The sequence below is a fragment of the Rhododendron vialii genome, chromosome 12a, assembly GCF_030253575.1.
Source record: "Rhododendron vialii isolate Sample 1 chromosome 12a, ASM3025357v1".
Classification (NCBI taxonomy): domain Eukaryota; kingdom Viridiplantae; phylum Streptophyta; class Magnoliopsida; order Ericales; family Ericaceae; genus Rhododendron; species Rhododendron vialii.
Window position 1 is genome coordinate 34,986,682 of NC_080568.1, and position 17,616 is coordinate 35,004,297.

General features: G+C 37.7%; 1 protein-coding gene and 1 pseudogene across 3 annotated transcripts; both read right to left on the reverse strand.

Moving 5' to 3' along the window:
* Nucleotides 1–213: 213 nt before the first annotated feature.
* Nucleotides 214–7,907, reverse strand: LOC131310826 (uncharacterized). 3 transcript variants are annotated; one of them, XM_058338041.1, is made up of 9 exons: nt 7,696–7,907; nt 7,279–7,441; nt 4,957–5,131; nt 4,566–4,657; nt 3,334–4,146; nt 2,706–2,843; nt 1,912–2,202; nt 1,708–1,764; nt 214–525 (listed from the first exon to the last, which is right to left on the reverse strand). In XM_058338041.1, exons 2-9 carry the CDS (start codon nt 7,405–7,407, stop codon nt 364–366), a joined length of 1,857 nt encoding a protein of 618 aa, XP_058194024.1. In that variant the 5' UTR covers nt 7,408–7,441; nt 7,696–7,907; the 3' UTR covers nt 214–363. The 3 variants fall into 3 exon arrangements, with proteins under 3 accessions (XP_058194024.1, XP_058194023.1, XP_058194025.1); XM_058338040.1 differs by having other exon boundaries at nt 214–531; nt 7,696–7,905; XM_058338042.1 differs by lacking the exon at nt 7,279–7,441 and having other exon boundaries at nt 214–531; nt 7,696–7,906.
* A 2,636-nt stretch (nt 7,908–10,543) lies between these two features.
* LOC131311670 (protein ELF4-LIKE 4-like) lies at nt 10,544–12,240 on the reverse strand (annotated as a pseudogene).
* Between the last annotated feature and the right edge of the window lie 5,376 nt (nt 12,241–17,616).

The window sequence follows — 17,616 nt, forward strand, 5'->3', positions numbered from 1 at the left end:
TTGGATAACAATGGATATTTGATAAACATGATTTTTAGTACAAACTGAGATTCTCGGCGAGTTATAATCTAAATAATAAATGGTTCCGATCATCTGAATAGGCCCACTGGCCGTAAAATGTACCAACCTCACGGGCAGTCCCACTAACCGAGAAGCCTGTTCCGTTAAAGAACTACTGCAAAGATAAACAAGGCCGAAACAACATATGAAATCTCGAGAGAAGTATACAAACTTTGACATTTCTCTAGCACACTTCAATAGTATATCCGTCCACCAACAACTAGGGAACAATTCTAAACAGTACAGAGACCTAGAATCCTTATTTCTAGTTAGGAAACTCTCGTTACATAGTAATTTACAGTGCTACAAGTATCCGGATCTTGTTTCATGTACATTTGTGCTGCTATAAGCAGCAAACTTGCTTGAGCTGATATTGGGTGGAACTTGTGCTTGAATTTCAGCAAGCTCTCTTACTCGTAACAAAATTGCAGCAGGAATTGGCACTGAAGCATGCTTCCGAGAACTCTGCATCTGCAATTTCCATTATCACAAGAAAACTAAAGTAAGAGCGAAATTTTTGGCGTAAAGGAATAACGTAAAAGATTGACATCAAGGATGAGAAGTAACACAATGTCTTTTGTGAAGTTCTCCCACATTTATTTCCCTTTCAGAGCACAACATCCGCTGGGGTTCACTTCGCTTATTATTTTGGAACCTGTCGGCTTTAGGGAACTTCTTTCATACTTCAACTTAATTCCCAATTTGGAGGCAGAAGATAAGGGTAAAAGGACTCTTACAAGTAGAGGGGATTCACAGCAAATACTGCACGTCAGGCCCTAAGGCTATAGTGTCCACGGCAGACTCTCAACCGGGAACAGGCTTGCCAAACGAGGAATCACAAATGATAGGGTTGTGTCCCATGATATGGGGGTATTGGAAGACATTAAGCACATCCATTGTGAGTCCAAATTCTCAAGCATTGTTTGAGACAGCTCTTGGCTAAAATGTGGGCTCCACATGAATCCTATGAACTTGGGGATGAAATAGCATATGGAGTATTGCTAATTCCAAGGTAACTTCGTTGCATCATCTACGAGTTTGCTTTTGCTGCAGCAACATGCCATATTTGGAGAGAAAGGAACACTCGTATATTCCAACGGTACACTCGGATACTCCAAAGGAACACTAGGATATTCCAAAGGAAGGAAATGGCTACTTCTGGTACAGCTAAGAGGATTGTTGAAGATGTTACAGTCTGCATGTGATTTGTACAAATGTTGATCATTCCATGGAGAAAAAAAGGACTTCTGAGAATTTGGGGCTGCCAAAAACTTTGTTAAGGTCTTGATGGTTTTGATTTGTGCTGGTTATCCTTCTGTTTGCAGTTTTGGTTTTCATTTTGGCTTGTGGTTAGAGCGCATAGTGCACATATATTTTGCTTAGTTGTTGCTTAATGGTCTTTTTCATTATTTTGATCTTATAAAATTTCACTTTTCCAGTCCTATCATTGAAACATAATGGAAAAGTAAATTTTTTGACCGAAATATGAAAACAAGTTACCAACAATGAAGAGATTCAAAAAATTTAAGCAAATAAGAAAGGGGGGCCAAATGGAAGGACGGGAACACACATAAAACTCAAGTCCACCCGAAAGAAAAACTCTCAAACAAGAGCCAGACACAATGTCATTCAATTGATAATGCTTACCCCTTTATCTGCAGGCGACTGTGCAAAACTAGCTCTCAGAAGATTCCTCCACTTGTCCTGCAAAATGATAACAGTTTTCAGCCAAGCAGAAGGCCAAACCAAGTCTTACCAGCTAAAAACACAATATTATGAGCACATGATTGTTTGACTGGACTAATAATCACAGAATAATTATTCCATTGCATAAGTTATACACACTTGTACCTTGAGATCCACAGAAGTTCGGTACGAGTAGGATGCAAAAGCAAGTCGTTTAATCTCAGACCACCTGCCAGCACCATACCTAGCCACACCCTCAACTAATTTGACCACCTCAGAGAGAGTCCAAGGTCGATGATGCTTTCTTCTCATTCCACCTTTTTCTGTGGGCACAGACACTACGTAATCGTCGGAATAATCCCCGGATGAATCCACGTGTTTCAGCTCTGCATCGTTTTCCAACTCAGATGCTTTTCTTACCTGATAATGCTCTTCTTTCTCTGATTCAATAACAAGCTGCCAGAAATAGACTTCTGGTTACCACAACAAAGGAAAATAGAAACCGAATCAACAAGCCAAAGCCACAACATCAGAACTATACCATACCCAGTATCAATGTTATAATCAATATTGATTCAAAATCTATTCCACTTCCGAACCCCAAAAATTACCCCGGTAGCATCTCTCATTTTACCCAACGACATGCCCATTAAGCATTTTTGGAACAGGCCTTCAGATAAATGAGAAAAACAAAAAACAAATGACCGAGGGAAATGTCTAATGAAGCCCTAGTTTTCCAGCTCATAACCTCCCATAGCAGTATACTAAATTATTAAGTCATGCTTTAACTAATACATCCCCTAAACTTCAAAGTTCTATTCAAGACCAATTTTGCACCTACTTCCCCAGCTTATCAGTTACTCACGGAAATAATGCCCATACATCCATTTTTTCAGCTGAATGCATCTGATAACACCAAATCAAATTGCAGATTAGCATACTGACACAATTTGACTTACAGGCTTCTGAATCCATGCAGAGACTGATCTCGCGTTGAAGACTTTGTTCCCTATTTGATTGCCTTGTCGAGCACCACGTGCACCAAGGGCCTTCTTAACCAATTTGGTTGCCATGCCCATGCTACTGGGTTGAAGTTTCTACAATTGCAGTTCAAAGCACATTAAGCATCGCTTGATAGAAAAAATTTACAGTACCATATACTGATTTTATCTGCGGAGAACACGAGAAGTGACGGATCTACAAATGCACATGGCCATATGGAAGGGGAGGTCTTGAGTTCCAGTCTCTACCTTAGTATTGTTCACGTTTGCATCTCTCTATGGAAGCATAATCGACATGTGTCACCAACGAAATGAAAGAGAGATAGCCTCTTCTCATTAGCACAACCGCGAGGGAAGCGGTGGGGATTGGAACAGCGTTCTACTAATAGATAGAATAGAAATTCCACAGCACACAAATGCATCCCCAACCAGACCAAGAAGACAAGGTCACTTAACGTCTTAACCCAATAAACCAGTAAATTTGATTGAGTAGAATGCATTCAAGCTAAAGAGAAAAAACAAATTATGCAAATCAAAAATCAACCAAGCCACATGCATGTTGCTCAACCAGGAAAGTACTACATACCATGAGAGACATGAAGTTTTCCCTTGGACGGCTTCTTCGAACCCGGCAAACATATGGAACCTGAACACCTGAACCTCCCAGAGAATCCTGCCTCGTGACAACAGGTCTACCATTTGATTGCGTATGGCGAATAGGCCTAGCATGAGATATTAGAGGCGATTGGCCATCTTCAGAACTTTGCACTGAAGAGATTAACTTCCCACCAGATTCTTTGGATTCTACTTCAGAAAGTTCTTCAATATATCGCCTCGTCGGCTTCCGAAGTCTTTTTGCTGCTCTTTGGTCAGTTTGCTGATCTTCAACACTAATATCATGTTCCAAACTAGAGTTTCCCAATCTCTCGCCAGAATATTTTTGAAGATTTTCTACTTGGCCATTGCAGCCAAACAGTGAACCTCCACAATTTTCATTTACTGCTTCAACTGTCGAGACACCAGCAAGGGCACCATCCACATTCTCAATGACTTCTTTGCCTTTCTTCATCACCACTTTGTTATCTTTAATTACAAAAGCAGTAGTTGAAAAATCACAAGAGTTGGTCAATCCCATGGCAATCCTCCTTTTCAGCCACTGTTTGTCCTTCACAGAGGTTTCCCGTCCGAATGTTGCTTTAAAAGTTTCATGAAGTTCTCTAACAGATAGGTTGTCCAAGCATATTTCCCCCTTCAGCTTTGAAAAATCTGGCTTTAAATTAGTGCAGACAGCAGAAACTGGTGATCCATTTTCGATGGCCGAAGGGTTTGAGCATTCCCCACCACTCTCTGGCTGATCAATATGGCCGTCATCTGATTTTGCTATCAAAGGAACGGTTTCCTGTAAGGACATTTGAAATATTGAGCTTCTTGTAACTAGGAGGCAATACAATATCCCTATCTGGGGATTTTGCAATTGAAAGTAAAAAAACTATAAAATTCACAAGCAAAACAAAACCAGCTCCCTGCTTAACCCTTTGAACATATCCTTTATATAGGCTACATATAGGTACGACAAACAAAGGATCCAAGACAATATAGTACCCTGGTGTTATCACGAATTTGTAGAAGGAAAGAAACCAGCAGAAAAACATGCAGTACTTATTATGTCTTGCAAAACAAAAAAACTTAAACTGTAGAACACACGAGAAGACAAGAAGTTCTTTTAGTCCAATACAGATGGAAGAAGATGAAAAAAATGATAGCATGTGTTGTAGGAAGGCCAAACAGTACCTCAGGTCTGCCTAAAAAAAAATGTACCTCAGGTCCAGCATTTAGTTCACCCAATCCAACTCCTGCGTCATGCTGACCATTTGCTGCTTCAACAACTTCTTCCGGTTTCTCAGGCTGGCCTGGAATATTTTTTTGCTCAATATAAGAGCTAAAACCAAAGAGGTAGGATAGCCAGACATGGGTGTTGAATAGGAGAAAAATAAATGATATCGACAACGCTGGGAAAAAGTTTGACAACCTCTTAGAACACCAGTATAAGAAAATACAGATGATTCCTCAAACTCATGTTGCAGGCATGGGGATAGCCGAGAATGTAACAAGATAAGGTACCACCACCCCACCCCACCCCCCAACAAAAAAAAAAAAAAAAACAGAGAATGTAACAAGATATGAAAACGCATAGAATACATAGGCTGACCTTCTGAACCATCGAACTGACAGTTGCTAGAAGGAAATCCATCACTGGAAGCACATCCCACATTCTGCCCAGTGTCTGCAACAGTATGTATCTCACTTTTGTCATCTTCGAGCAAGTCCTCAACTTGCATAACTTCGTCATCTGTTGCAGGCACTAATCTTCCGTCCCCATCAACCTAAACAATACATAACCAATCACAGTCCCATAATTGGCACTTCAAAAAACTACTCTAGGTGCAAAGGCAATAAAGAAATAGGAATTAGAGAATAAACTAGTCAAATAAACAGTCCTAGTTAGAAAGCCGTTACCGATTATCCAAGTTGGTTTAATTCGCTCTTCACACGCCCACTAATCAATTCAAACAGTTTCTCTCTCTCCCTTGCACAGGGCCCGCCCCCAAAAAAAGTGACAGAAAAAGGGAAGGGTCCCCAGGCCTTGCTAGCCAACCAATCTTAAAGCATCAGGTGTACCACTCAATGCATGGCTGTTCATGACACTAACACATCATATACACTGAATCTATGGTACAATGCCCCGCAACAACCGTTGGCTCCATCTATAAGACTAAAAGCTACACTTTTCAACTGAAACCCATCAATAGAGAACCTTTCATTCTATACACTGAATCTGGTAGGTGTCAGGTACCAACCCAGCAGAACACCCATGCGTTAGAGAAGTGGTAGTCACCTGGCAACTAGGGAGCTCAGGAAGCCTTTGGTCAGGGTGTCTACTCCCACTTCAGTGCTATGAATTACTGTGTTCAGCCAGACCATACGGACTTTGCCCCGGCTTTAATTGGGCCCCCTGGAGGATGATGTGGTTGGTCTCCGGATTAGACGGTCCATAGAGCCATATACCGAGATATGAAAAGTAAAGTAGCAACTAGCAACCCAGTTGGACATAACCACCAACATGGGGCATCATCCCAAAAACAAAATACGATGTCTAGGAAAATAATAGAACAAAAGTTCTGCAAATATGATTACATTTAACGACAGTGGTAACTAATTACCAGTATAATGATTCCTCAAAGCTATAAGATTTAACCCTAATACGTTTCCAAAAACAACATCTGCAAAAGCCTGTTCAACTAAACTACTTCCTTAATTGCTATTCTTGATTAACATGCCGACCATCAACTAAGTATAGCAAGCAAAAGACACTAAAAGTTCTAGATAAATACCAAAAAGGAGAACTTTCTAGCGTATCTAGTCTAGCTATAAAATAAATGATAAACGACATAAAAAAAAATATATACATACACACACACACACACACACACACACACACACACACATATATATATATATATATAAATATATATCAGTATTTGATCCATGCAGCTATAAGTTATCCTTCAAAAAGTTACAGTTTCATAGCATCACAACCTTTAATGCCACGAAAGCAAATGCAAAATCAATACTATTGGCTTTCAATAACTCTTGGCAAGCCCAGGAATCTAGCAACTCTTTTCCAGGATCAAAGGATACCTAACTTATCTACCAATTGGGCCCCGTGTTTCCTAATGCAAAACAACTGGCTACAAAAATATATATACTGGCAACATAACTTGGTTGCACGTTCTTAAAGAGGACTCCATACGTCGACTTTCTGGTATTTAACCTTTTTCAACAATACTTGACAAAATAAGAATAACAAAACTTACATCAAAGTTTCTTCATGCATCCGTAACTGACTCCCTTCTCATCGGTCTCGTACTGTTAAAATCTTTTATGCCGCGGAAGCAAATGCAAAGTCATTTTCAATTATCAGGATAGAATCTTATGACATCAATTCCAGCCCCATGTATCCTATAATCCTAATGAGAACAAAAGCTTAAAAACATGCATAATGGCAACATAATTTGGGCCGATGATGCTCTTAAAAGGGATTCTATATGTGGAATAACTGCCATTCAACCATTTTGTATTAAAGACACAAACTTCCTTTAGAAAACATACATAGATATCACTTACTACTAGAAAGCGAACACCCCTCTTGGTGGGAAAGTCAGTTTTGAGGCTGGCTCACTCTTTCATTTCCCAAATCACCCCTATAACTACCTAAAGAACTGTCAAGAAGGGGGGGGGGGGGGGGGGGGTTGGGAAGGCCCCCCAATTTTCTACTCCTCCCTTTTCTACTTTCACATCCCATATCTCATTACCGATTAATCTCAATTGAAGATTTTCCTCTTTTCATCTTTTGCATAACACAATTTCCACATGCATCGCATTGCCCGGACATCTAGTGTATAACAATAACATATGTTTGGACATGTAAATAGTAAATACAAGTGTGCGTATACATATATTGACAGTATACCCGAACGAGCGTGTATACGACAGGATCAGCAATCTCCGTTGTTGAGGATGGTGTGGGACTAGTTTTGACATCTGGCATGTGATCAAGATTAGCTTCATCATTTCCTTCAACTCCAACCACTGTTTCCATTGAAAACCCACCACACGCAACTCAAATGCAGAAACTGAAACGATGAAAGTAAACCCATAAAAAGGTCAAGCTTTCTTGATTTTTATGAGCAATTACTGAATGCACAACATGTATATATCAATTACAAAATCCACAAACTTAAACTAGCAAACAAAATTAAGAAATACTACTGGTAATACTAACATCTATCTAAGCACCCCGATTTCCAATTCATCATAGAAGTAGTACAGTACAAATCAAGATATGCCAGTGAGTTTAACAAAGAAAAACGAACAAATTGAATCTCACCATATATCAAAATGAATTGCGATTACTTGGACTCTGCGATTGACATTGTTCGCTGACGTAATCAGCCGAGGAGTACAAATGCGATAAAGCGAGCGTTCGAAAAGAGAGAGATCGAAATCTCAGAGAGAGTTGAACGGATACGGATATAATTTAGGAGAGAGAGAGAGAGATTGAAGAAGAAGACGCTTTTTGAAGTACGCTATGCTGTGCTCTGTGTTTTTACGATGGAGCAGTCGCGGAATCGAAACTTGTTTGGTTAACTGGATTTGAATCGCGGGGTTGGAGTCCGGATTAGTATATAGTGACGTGGCTTTCGTTGTGACTTGGTGAGTTTTGGACTTATCGGCACCAGTGTGGCATCTACTAGTAACGCTCAAGCTTCTTCAGGGGTACGGCACCCCTCCACCGTCTCATCCTCGCACTCATGCCCATTTTTTAGTGACTCATAACAATGATTTAAATCGTGTATGAAACATTCCGTAAAAAAAAAACCCTCCTTGAAAAAATTAGGTTGATTTAATATAAATTTTTTAACACAATTTAAACTCAAAATGTTCATTTCATACTAGTTAGTCATATACTATCGACACTTACGTATTGTTCCACTTAATTTTTAGCCAAATAATTTGATTTTGTTCTATTCCGTCGAAAATGTTATTTTCTCTGCAAGGTAAGTGTTGGGCCCAGAGTGCCCCTATGGATTTGATTATACAATGTCACTCCTAGTGACCGCTCTAAAAACAGACTTGCAGGTGCGATGTCGAATGTCATAAAAGACTTAATTGAAACACTTCTTACCACCAATTAGTTTTAGAAGATATGGTGGAAAGCAGTCTGACAGTAAAAAAATAAAACTGTTTGGAACATTGATGTGAGCCTTTTATGACTCATAAAAGAGAGAGTATGAAAGAGTATAGGGGATGAATATGGAGGGGAGCCAACCACAAGCTTCATATTCACGTCTGATAATGCATTTGATTTTCAAGAAGAGGTTTGAAATTTGAGTTGATGAAGAGACGTCGAGCTCTTTAACATATACAATAAGTCTATAACGGACCTCAAGCTTGATGTGAGTGAGTTTATGTGATTCTGTGTGCAAGTGTGTGTGATAGTAGCATAATATTTTTGTTGGGGTAAATGATAGTAGCATAATTGTTACTCCCTCCGTTCCTTTTTTTGTGTCCAGTATTCCATTTTGGGCTATCCCTTAATAAGTGTCCATTTTGTAAAGTTAGGAGGGTAAAAGTTGGTGTATTGTCTATTTTGTCCCTAAAAGTAGATTTTATTTTGAAAAGTTAGTGAGTAAAAGTGTAATGATGATGGGTAAGTAGGGAAAGTGGAGGAAAAAGTTGACGTGAAAGGTGTAATGATGATGTCTTTTTAATAAGTTGGAGTTACGAAGTAGGACACTTAAAAAGAGACGGAGGGAGTAACATGTAAATCATCCTCTAGCCCCCAATTGATGTACATAATATTTGTTTTAAAAAAAACAAAACCCAAGTTTCTCAACTAGTAGTAGTACTAGTTACTGCCTTCATTAAACTTTCTGAGGATGAAGAAAATGCAATTTATACAACTAAATTAGGATTTAGATATACAAACTACTGGCCTAAACAGTTCAAACAATTAACAAGGAACAGAAAAAACCAAATAAGAAGTCCATAGGCTATTAGGCTTACAACAATCTTTTAAAAAGACTTCATAAAAGAAAAGGGGGCAAATTAGCTACGGTATTAGAAAACCATCAAATCTACTCAAGAATGCATCTACACTAAAACCTAAAACAAATAAATCACTACATATCTGGTTTGACTACTAGGCTAATCCCTTCCAGTTTTAACAACCTTTTCCTTCATCATCCCGGACCCCAGCCGTTCATATGTAAACTGAAAAAAAATTGCTATTTCCAGAAATTCTGCACATGGTCTCCCACTCAACTTCAAAGGAATTATCAATGGCTTCCAAGAAAAATCACATAAGAGGAGGATTAAAATTGGAGAAGACAAAAGAAGTGCTGAAATCACACAGATGCGATGTGGAAAAGTGCAATTTTACTGCTGCATTTGTAAAAGAGAAAGGAGACCAAATTGGAGAAAGAATAAGTGGAGGAAAGGTTAATCAATCAACTAAATGCAGCAAAGTTTCATACCTAACCAATGAGCATTCTCTTGCTGTTCAATGGTAATCATTAAACAAAACAAACTAACTTACTTTTTCCTTATAATCCCTTCAGGGGATTGCAATTAGTTTATGAGAAGTCCAAAAGTATAACCATTCACTTTATGGGATTCTAGGCCTGCGGTGGTGCTTTTCCTTATCTAGCAAAAGCATTTTCACCTCAAGGAGTCAATAAATACTCAAGGTCATCAAAGGAATTTCATGCTATTGTTTTCCCACATATATATAAGTAGCTGTTTGGGATATTTTGGGACATGTTACAAAAAGCAGTATGTGCTGACCATTTCCTTTAGACCTTAAACTGGGAGTGCAGACAATAGAAGGAATATCTTTAGACAGATATGGGAAAAGAACAAAGAGGGTTGTTGAAAGTTCCCATCAAAGGCATAGGGAAAAACAAGTTCATCAGAGAAGCATGATGCAAAGCTTAGGTTAGCACAGTGGTAGTTACTTAGTAATTAGGGACCTCAAGAAATTGTTGGTTCGGAGCTCAACTCTCATCCGCATTTTATCAATTCTCATAATTGGATTGGTCATCTCATACGGAATTTTGCCCCAATTTTAATTGAACCCTCCGCTAGTGAAAGTTGTGAGTCCTTTTGGCTGGAGACCGAGTTATCAAAAAACAGAAGCATGATGCAACAAAAATAATAAAGGCCCAAATCAGGTCTATGAAAATTCAAGACTGGGATTACCAACAACTGCTAATGATATTGTAAAGTACAGTAGATCTTATAAAGTATACCATGGCATGTAAAGTACCCACACATCTATTATATGTGCCAAAAAGGAGGGAAATGAACCTGAAACTACAACATTGATAAATACAGCATCTAACGAGTACATACCACTTCACTAAAGTAGTAATCTTTTTGCTCTCAACAAGAAAAAGATTGCATTAGGTCATTTAATACCAAGGTTTTGATCAATTACCCAGACCTAATCCTCTTTTGACCACTTTTTCCATCTGAGATTTCAAAGTCCCACCTGATTCCCCTTCAGAGGAAGCTTCTCTGGTTTTGGCACAAGAGCTAGAAAGGTCTCCATAGAGATCAACCACCCTTCTAACATTGTTGTTAAGCTCTTTAATCAGGCCCACATTTCTTGTTAAATTATCCGGGATTCTCGACTCGTGGTTCTGGTTAATCTCATTGATTAGCAACCTGTTCTGGTCCAAAATGTTCTGGACTTGCACAAAGCTCTTCTGAAATGTCTGTAACACCTTGCTATTTACCTGGCTTCCATTGGCAATGCCTGAAAACATATCTCCTTCCATTTCTATTGAAGTTCTGTCTAGCGAAACCCACTCCAATACTGCATCAACCCATTAAATTCAGGTCAGATTAAACAAAATCAGATAAAATTTAGAAACTTCAAAGAAATCAAGAAACAACAGAAGAAAAGATACAAGCTTTACTCTATTTGATTTCTGAAAGGTACCCATTGTAAGAATTTTGTGCATGAATTGAGATAGTACATGAATGAAGCAAACTTCTTTGCAAATCAAAGCTCTTAGAGTATCTCCGATCCATCTTCTAAAACACAAAAATAGAGAATGGATGTGACATATTGAGGGGAGATTTTGTAATTTTTTTTTTTTTATCCGCGATTTTGTAATTTATTCCCACTCAGAGAATATTGGGTATCCAAAAATAGAGACCAAAAAGAGAAAATAAATTATAAAATATTCTATTAATATGTCACATTCATTCTCTATTTTTGTGTTTTAGAGCTTGGTTAGAGATGCTCATACGAATGTTGAATCTTCAAAGTCAGAAAAAAAAAGGAAAAAAAAAACCCAAAAAGTCTAGTCAACCCCCGCAACATTCAGAAGAAAAGTTTTTTCTTTTCGTGGTGTAAATTAAACTTTTCTTATGAGTTCACAGATTAAGCATCCAGGAGAAAAAAATTCTCATAAGAAACACACAAATAGATCAAAAGCGTCTCGAAAATTAGTAATATTCACCTACATACATATCCGTAAAAAATATTCTTGCAAAATAATCTAATGGATTGGAAGATTGACCTTGCATCAGTAACATAAGGGGAAATTGGACCCCGAAAAATCAAAAGGTTAGAGATCCCTCAAATTTTGAAAAAACAAAGCAAGTTTTTCATTTTTCCTGAAAGTATCAGGCTATGTTGGAATTTTCAGACCAAGAGAAATAGAAATGGACAAAAAGAAAACATTTTTCTACAGGCTTACCTTCAACTTGGGAAACATATTACCCACAAGAAGAAATCCCAAGAAAGCGGGGGGCAAAAGGTCGGCGGTGGTATCAAATATCCGCCTGTTTGTTTGAGCAGAGCCCTGAAATTTTTGTGAACAGAGATATAGAGAGAGGGAGATGGTGTATTTATACAGTATTTGTAGAGATTTGAGGGGTACACGTGTATTGAAATTCTTGTGTGTGTTTGTTTCTCTCACTGGATATTTCTCTCTCCTCGTTTACTTCACCTACGGGATTCTCCTCGTTCATACGTTTTGGTGGTATAGTATTGGATGCTGCTATTGGTACAATAGCTTGGGCACAGACAGCGCATACAGTGCGCGTTTGGGCCCGTCTTGGATCCAACAAAGACAATCGGAGCCGCTCATTTTGTTTAATATATTTTGCTTAAGGTCCTTATAAAAATTAGCTCTATCTGACATCAATAAGAGCATTTACAAAGCGTCGAAAATAGCTGTAGAAATTTTCTTAAGTAATTTTTAACGCTTCATAAATGCTCTTATCGTTGTCGGATGGAGCTTATTTTTTTGCAGGAACTTTAAGCAAAATATATTGAACAAATTGAATGGCTCCGATTAGTTTTGTTGGACTCAAGACGACTCAAACGCGCATTGTACGCGGTATCTGTGTTCCAACTGCTATACTAGTAGCATTTCTGTATAGTATTTGGGTAAAATACGCTCGGCTATTTGATGTTTTCCATGTTTACCATTTGGCCTTCGAAGTATTGTTTTCTCAATTCCGTGCTCTTAAGTTTATGATTATTTGCAATTTGCTCCAATTGGTTGATAAATTAATAGAAAGGCGGACAGGAACATCTTGGGTCAACGATCGAGAGTCATTTATTGTCAAGATGAGATCCGAGCAATCAGATGCATGATCCGACGGCTCGAAAGTGCACAACACGTTGCTACGCACACCACTGCACAACACCATCCCCCAATTCTGATAAGTGCTAGGTTCGAGCTTCCGCATGTAAACCTCTTGTTTTGAAGCTAGTGTTAGAACTGCGGCAGCTCATATGTCAAGTATGAAGAGATAATAAGGAGTTCTAGACCAAATAATAGGTTAGGGTTAGAATAGAGTACTGTGATAATAAAAGAACCGTAGCCACTCTTGCTCCCATGGACGTACCCGATTTTGTAAAAAACCACGTATATCTCTATGTTGATTCCTTTACTTTTTTATACTCGTAAATCGTGCGCGCGCGTGTGTGACGATTCTAACAGCTAGCAAAATTTCTTGACTTCGTTCTCACACCACAATGAGAAAACGTAGAATTGCTCTTGGTTTTTTTTTTTTTTTTTTGACCTATTTGTTTCTAGTAAAATGGCAAAACAAAAGCTACTTTGTCAAGGATTTCATATCATAGGGGTCAAAAGGTAGAACAACAAAAGAAAGAGAAGACACTGTGGACTTTTCACCTAATTTTAGAAGAAATAGATAGATAAGGGCGCAATTTGCCCATTACGGGCTCATCCAGATCCTTCGAACCCGTTCATACTGTAGAGCTCTTTGAATTGTACTTCACATAAAGAAGTTAAGTTAATGGAACACCTTTAACCACCCTTTATTCAAACAATTTTTGTTTAAAAAAAAAACTAGCAGCAAACCCGAGCTATGCACATAAATCATCACACGCAAAATAATTAAATTTTAATACATACTTTCAACCATAGTTTTACTTCTTTTATTTAACAAAAAACTTGCAGAAAACTTGTGCTATGCACGGGAATTGTAACACACAAGATAATCAAAATATCAAGTGTGAAGTGAGAAATTATTCTTTTTGCCTCTATTTTTATAAGAAATCTTTTTTCTTATTTAAGCTTTTTTATATAACATTTTATTGCTTTTTGTAAATATCTATTTTGATATCATACATACATGAAAATTTAGTCTTCTCTAATATTTTCCTGTGACTATGTGAGTTATTTTTCTAACTAATTAGACATTAAAATAGCGAAAAAAATTCTCTAGAAGTTATGAAATACTTATGGAATATTCACCATTGTTGAAGACAACCATGCATGCTTATAATTTCTAGGAGCATGAGTTGTGATATGAGAAACCTACTAACATTTTTGCCGTGCCATGAAGTTTTGCTCTAACACCTCATTCTCCAATACTTTTCCTGCACAATATTCAATTATGTTAGATTTTTAACAACATAAATGCCTATGAATGCATGATGCAAAACTCAGAGGAATAATTTGAGTCAGCGAAGTAAGTTAAAAAGATAAATCGAGAGGGACTATTAATCTTTTGGATGATATCTAAGAAGCATATAAACTATGACTTTTCAATTTTTTTGGGAAAAAAATTGAGAGTATAATAGAAGAGAAAAACTGCAATAAACATATCGTGGAGGAGATGTGTATAGGAGGTTATATGAAATTAGATTTAGCAAAACATTATTGTAGGTTGTGGACAAAGTTCAATAATGTTTTTCCTTCTATTTTTTATTTTTGGCTCTTTTGGAAAATTTCCAAGTTAGAGGCATAAAGGTATGTGAAGCATGGCGATACAATATGCATTGTTATTTTGGCTTCTAAAGGAAGAATCAAAACAACGATTATTATTATTATTTTTTGCTAAGCAAAAAGATTTTATTAATCTTCATAAACGATTACAAAGATTAAACGGAACAAGGGCACACCGGTAAGAAGCCATCCAAGACCACCGAAAAGGCCGGCAAGGTGCCAACCAAAGAAGCCAAAACTTGAGAAACTCCAAACTAAAACATCCAAAAAACCAACCCCCAAACCCAAAACTCCACAAAAGGCAAAAAAAAAAAAAAAAAACCTCCAAAACCTAAAAGAAAAACTCCAAACCTAACCCCAACAACCATAACTCCACAAAAGCACATACACACAGGAGCGAGATTCCAAATCAAAACGATGGACCAACGCCAAAAACAACAAAACTCACAAATGCCTCTAAAACTCCAAAGATAAAGAAGCATTTTCCTCCCAATCCGATGTGTTTCCTTTTTCTAACTCCGCGAGCTTCTTCAAGGCATTCTCCCTTTCCACAATTTCCTCCTCTTCCATTTCAACCCATTTCTTCAAGTTATAGTTTCTTCTTCCTACGATTTTAATTCCCAATCGAGCGCCAAAATCCAAAGCCTTACTAGCATTCTTGAATAAAATAGAATTCCTATTCTGAATGTCTCTAGTCGAAAGAGAGGAGGAGGGAGCCACCTTACCTTTTTTTGAACTTTGGCCGCCTTAATCCCAAACTCAGAAATAAGTTTATTCTTTTTTAACTTTCTTTTGGATCTATTTAACCTCCTTTCCATTTTTAAAATAGCTTCATGGGTGGATCTCTCCCCAAGGATGCTAATCTCTTCACTCCTCTCTTTAGTTAAATACCTCGAACCCTTTATATTGAATTTCGGTACTTAAAAGATAGGGCTTGTAAATGAACGACTCTCTTCCCTAATTATATCCTCCTGCTCTATCCCAGCTCCAAGACCCTCATCCGCCATCAATCCAATCATCTTCTTCCTTGTCAGAAACAAGATTTTTGGAATTAATACTGACACTTCCATTGCATTTATACTTGCAAACACCGCTCATCATATTGTTAACCACAGATTGTTCTTCCACTGCTCGGATAGGATAAAATCTACCATTAACCTCTAAATTGATCTCTTGATTAATGGCACCAAAGAAATTGGTAGAGATTTGCACTTTACCTGAAGAGAAAGACAGACCTCTCGAGGTATAATCCTCAAGAGTAATCGGCTTTCCTCAGCTCCTTCCAATGCTGAAAAACAACGATTATTTGCTCTACCATAAATAGCGTAATTACTCGCTCATACCATAATTGCTCAGCCTATAGGCTATAACTGCACTTTTCAAATTGCTTCATTTGCCTAAATTAATAGGACCTTTTATATGTTACCTTGTTTGAAAAAACTATCCCACATATTAAGAATTTGCTAACCTAAAAGAATAAGGTGAAATTACGCGAACACCCCCTCATCTATTTGGTTTAGACACGGATACCCTCTGACCTTTAAAAACGCCCATACACACCCCTCATCTTCTATCGTTACCCAAGGAGCACCATTCCATTTTGAGTACCATTTGTTGCAAGGCACATGTTAATACTTTTGCCAAATTTTAGACAAAATGCCCTTTAACGACAACATATACCTAGTTGCCTCTCATACCTTATTCTCACATTATATCAGAGATTTCATCTCTCACTCTATATCAGAGATTACCTCTCTCGCTCTGTATCAGATCTCTCTCTCTCCTACGGTAACCATGGAAGGTGGCAAGTGGTAACAATAACTATAGTAGCCACCATAGCCACATCAACAACAGATCAAATAGCTGCAGTTAGAACTACAACTCCAACCAAACCCAAAACTGGGTTGATTTTCTACTACCGTTGTGGAGAAAAAGCCCCATTGAGGACTTCAAATACAAAATGGATGACAAGCAAATGCAAAACAACAAAAGCCCCACTTTTTAAAGGTTATTGAAGTCACCACTGTACAACACCTTTCAAAAAATCATACTATTCCCAAATAAAAACCCTAATGTATTCATATATCATATAATATGAACATATACATCTACATTTGCGCCATTTAATAAGAAAATCTAGGATTTTTTTACATATAAAACATACCTTCCAAAGTAAGGTTTGCCATGATCTAGGGTTGGCCACGATCTACAGTTTTTCTACAGTTTACACGATCCGATGTTCTTCGAAACTTAGGTTTTCTTCACGATCTAGGGTTAGCCATGATCTACAGTGCAAGTTGAAAGGGGAGAGGAAGAGAGACAGATGCGCCATGATCGAGTAGGGTGGAGAGAAATTTCTGATCGAGTGAAGTGTGGCGTATGCTTGTTGCTCCATTTCATAACAAAGGGTATATTTGACATTTCGTTCATTCCATTAACGGCATTGAGGTTTTTTTTCTTTTTCAGTACATGAGGGGGTGTATATGGGCATTTTTAAAGGTTAGAGGGTGTCCGTGTCCAAACCATATAGATGAGGGGGTGTTCGTGTAATTTCACCAAGGGTATATTTGACATTTCGTTCATTCCGTTAACGGCGTTGAGGTTTTTTTTCCTTTTCAGTAAATGAGGGGGGTGTGTATGAGCGTTTTTAAAGGTTAGATGGTGTCCGTGTCCAAACAAGATAGGTGAGAGGGTGTCCGTGTAATTTCACCAAAGAATAATTTCAAACATTCAAAAAATAATTTACTAAATAATCAACTAGCTAATCAAATCTCGCCACTTGTTACAACGTGAAACCTTCTCATATATACTAATATTTTGTTTAATATATAGTATAGATGAGGCCTTCTCACTAATTCCCACTTTTGTTTAATATATATAGTATAAATAACATCTAACTGTATTTCAATGATGGAATTGTTTCAATCAAGTGGTTACGATCTGTTTTCACTCGGTGGTTGGTAATGGAGATCTGTTTCAATAAAACACTAGAGTTCAGAGTCTTCTTTTTTTTCAAATTATTTTTCTCC

Coding starts and splice junctions, on each gene's coding strand:
- LOC131310826 (XM_058338040.1), bottom strand. CDS start 7,407: ATGGAAACAGTGGTTGGAGTTGAAGGAAATGATGAAGCTAATCTTGAT. Junction 4,658..4,956: donor TCAGTTCGATGGTTCAGAAG/GTCAGCCTATGT, acceptor AAAATATTCCAG/GCCAGCCTGAGAAACCGGAA. Junction 1,765..1,911: donor GAACTTCTGTGGATCTCAAG/GTACAAGTGTGT, acceptor ATCATTTTGCAG/GACAAGTGGAGGAATCTTCT.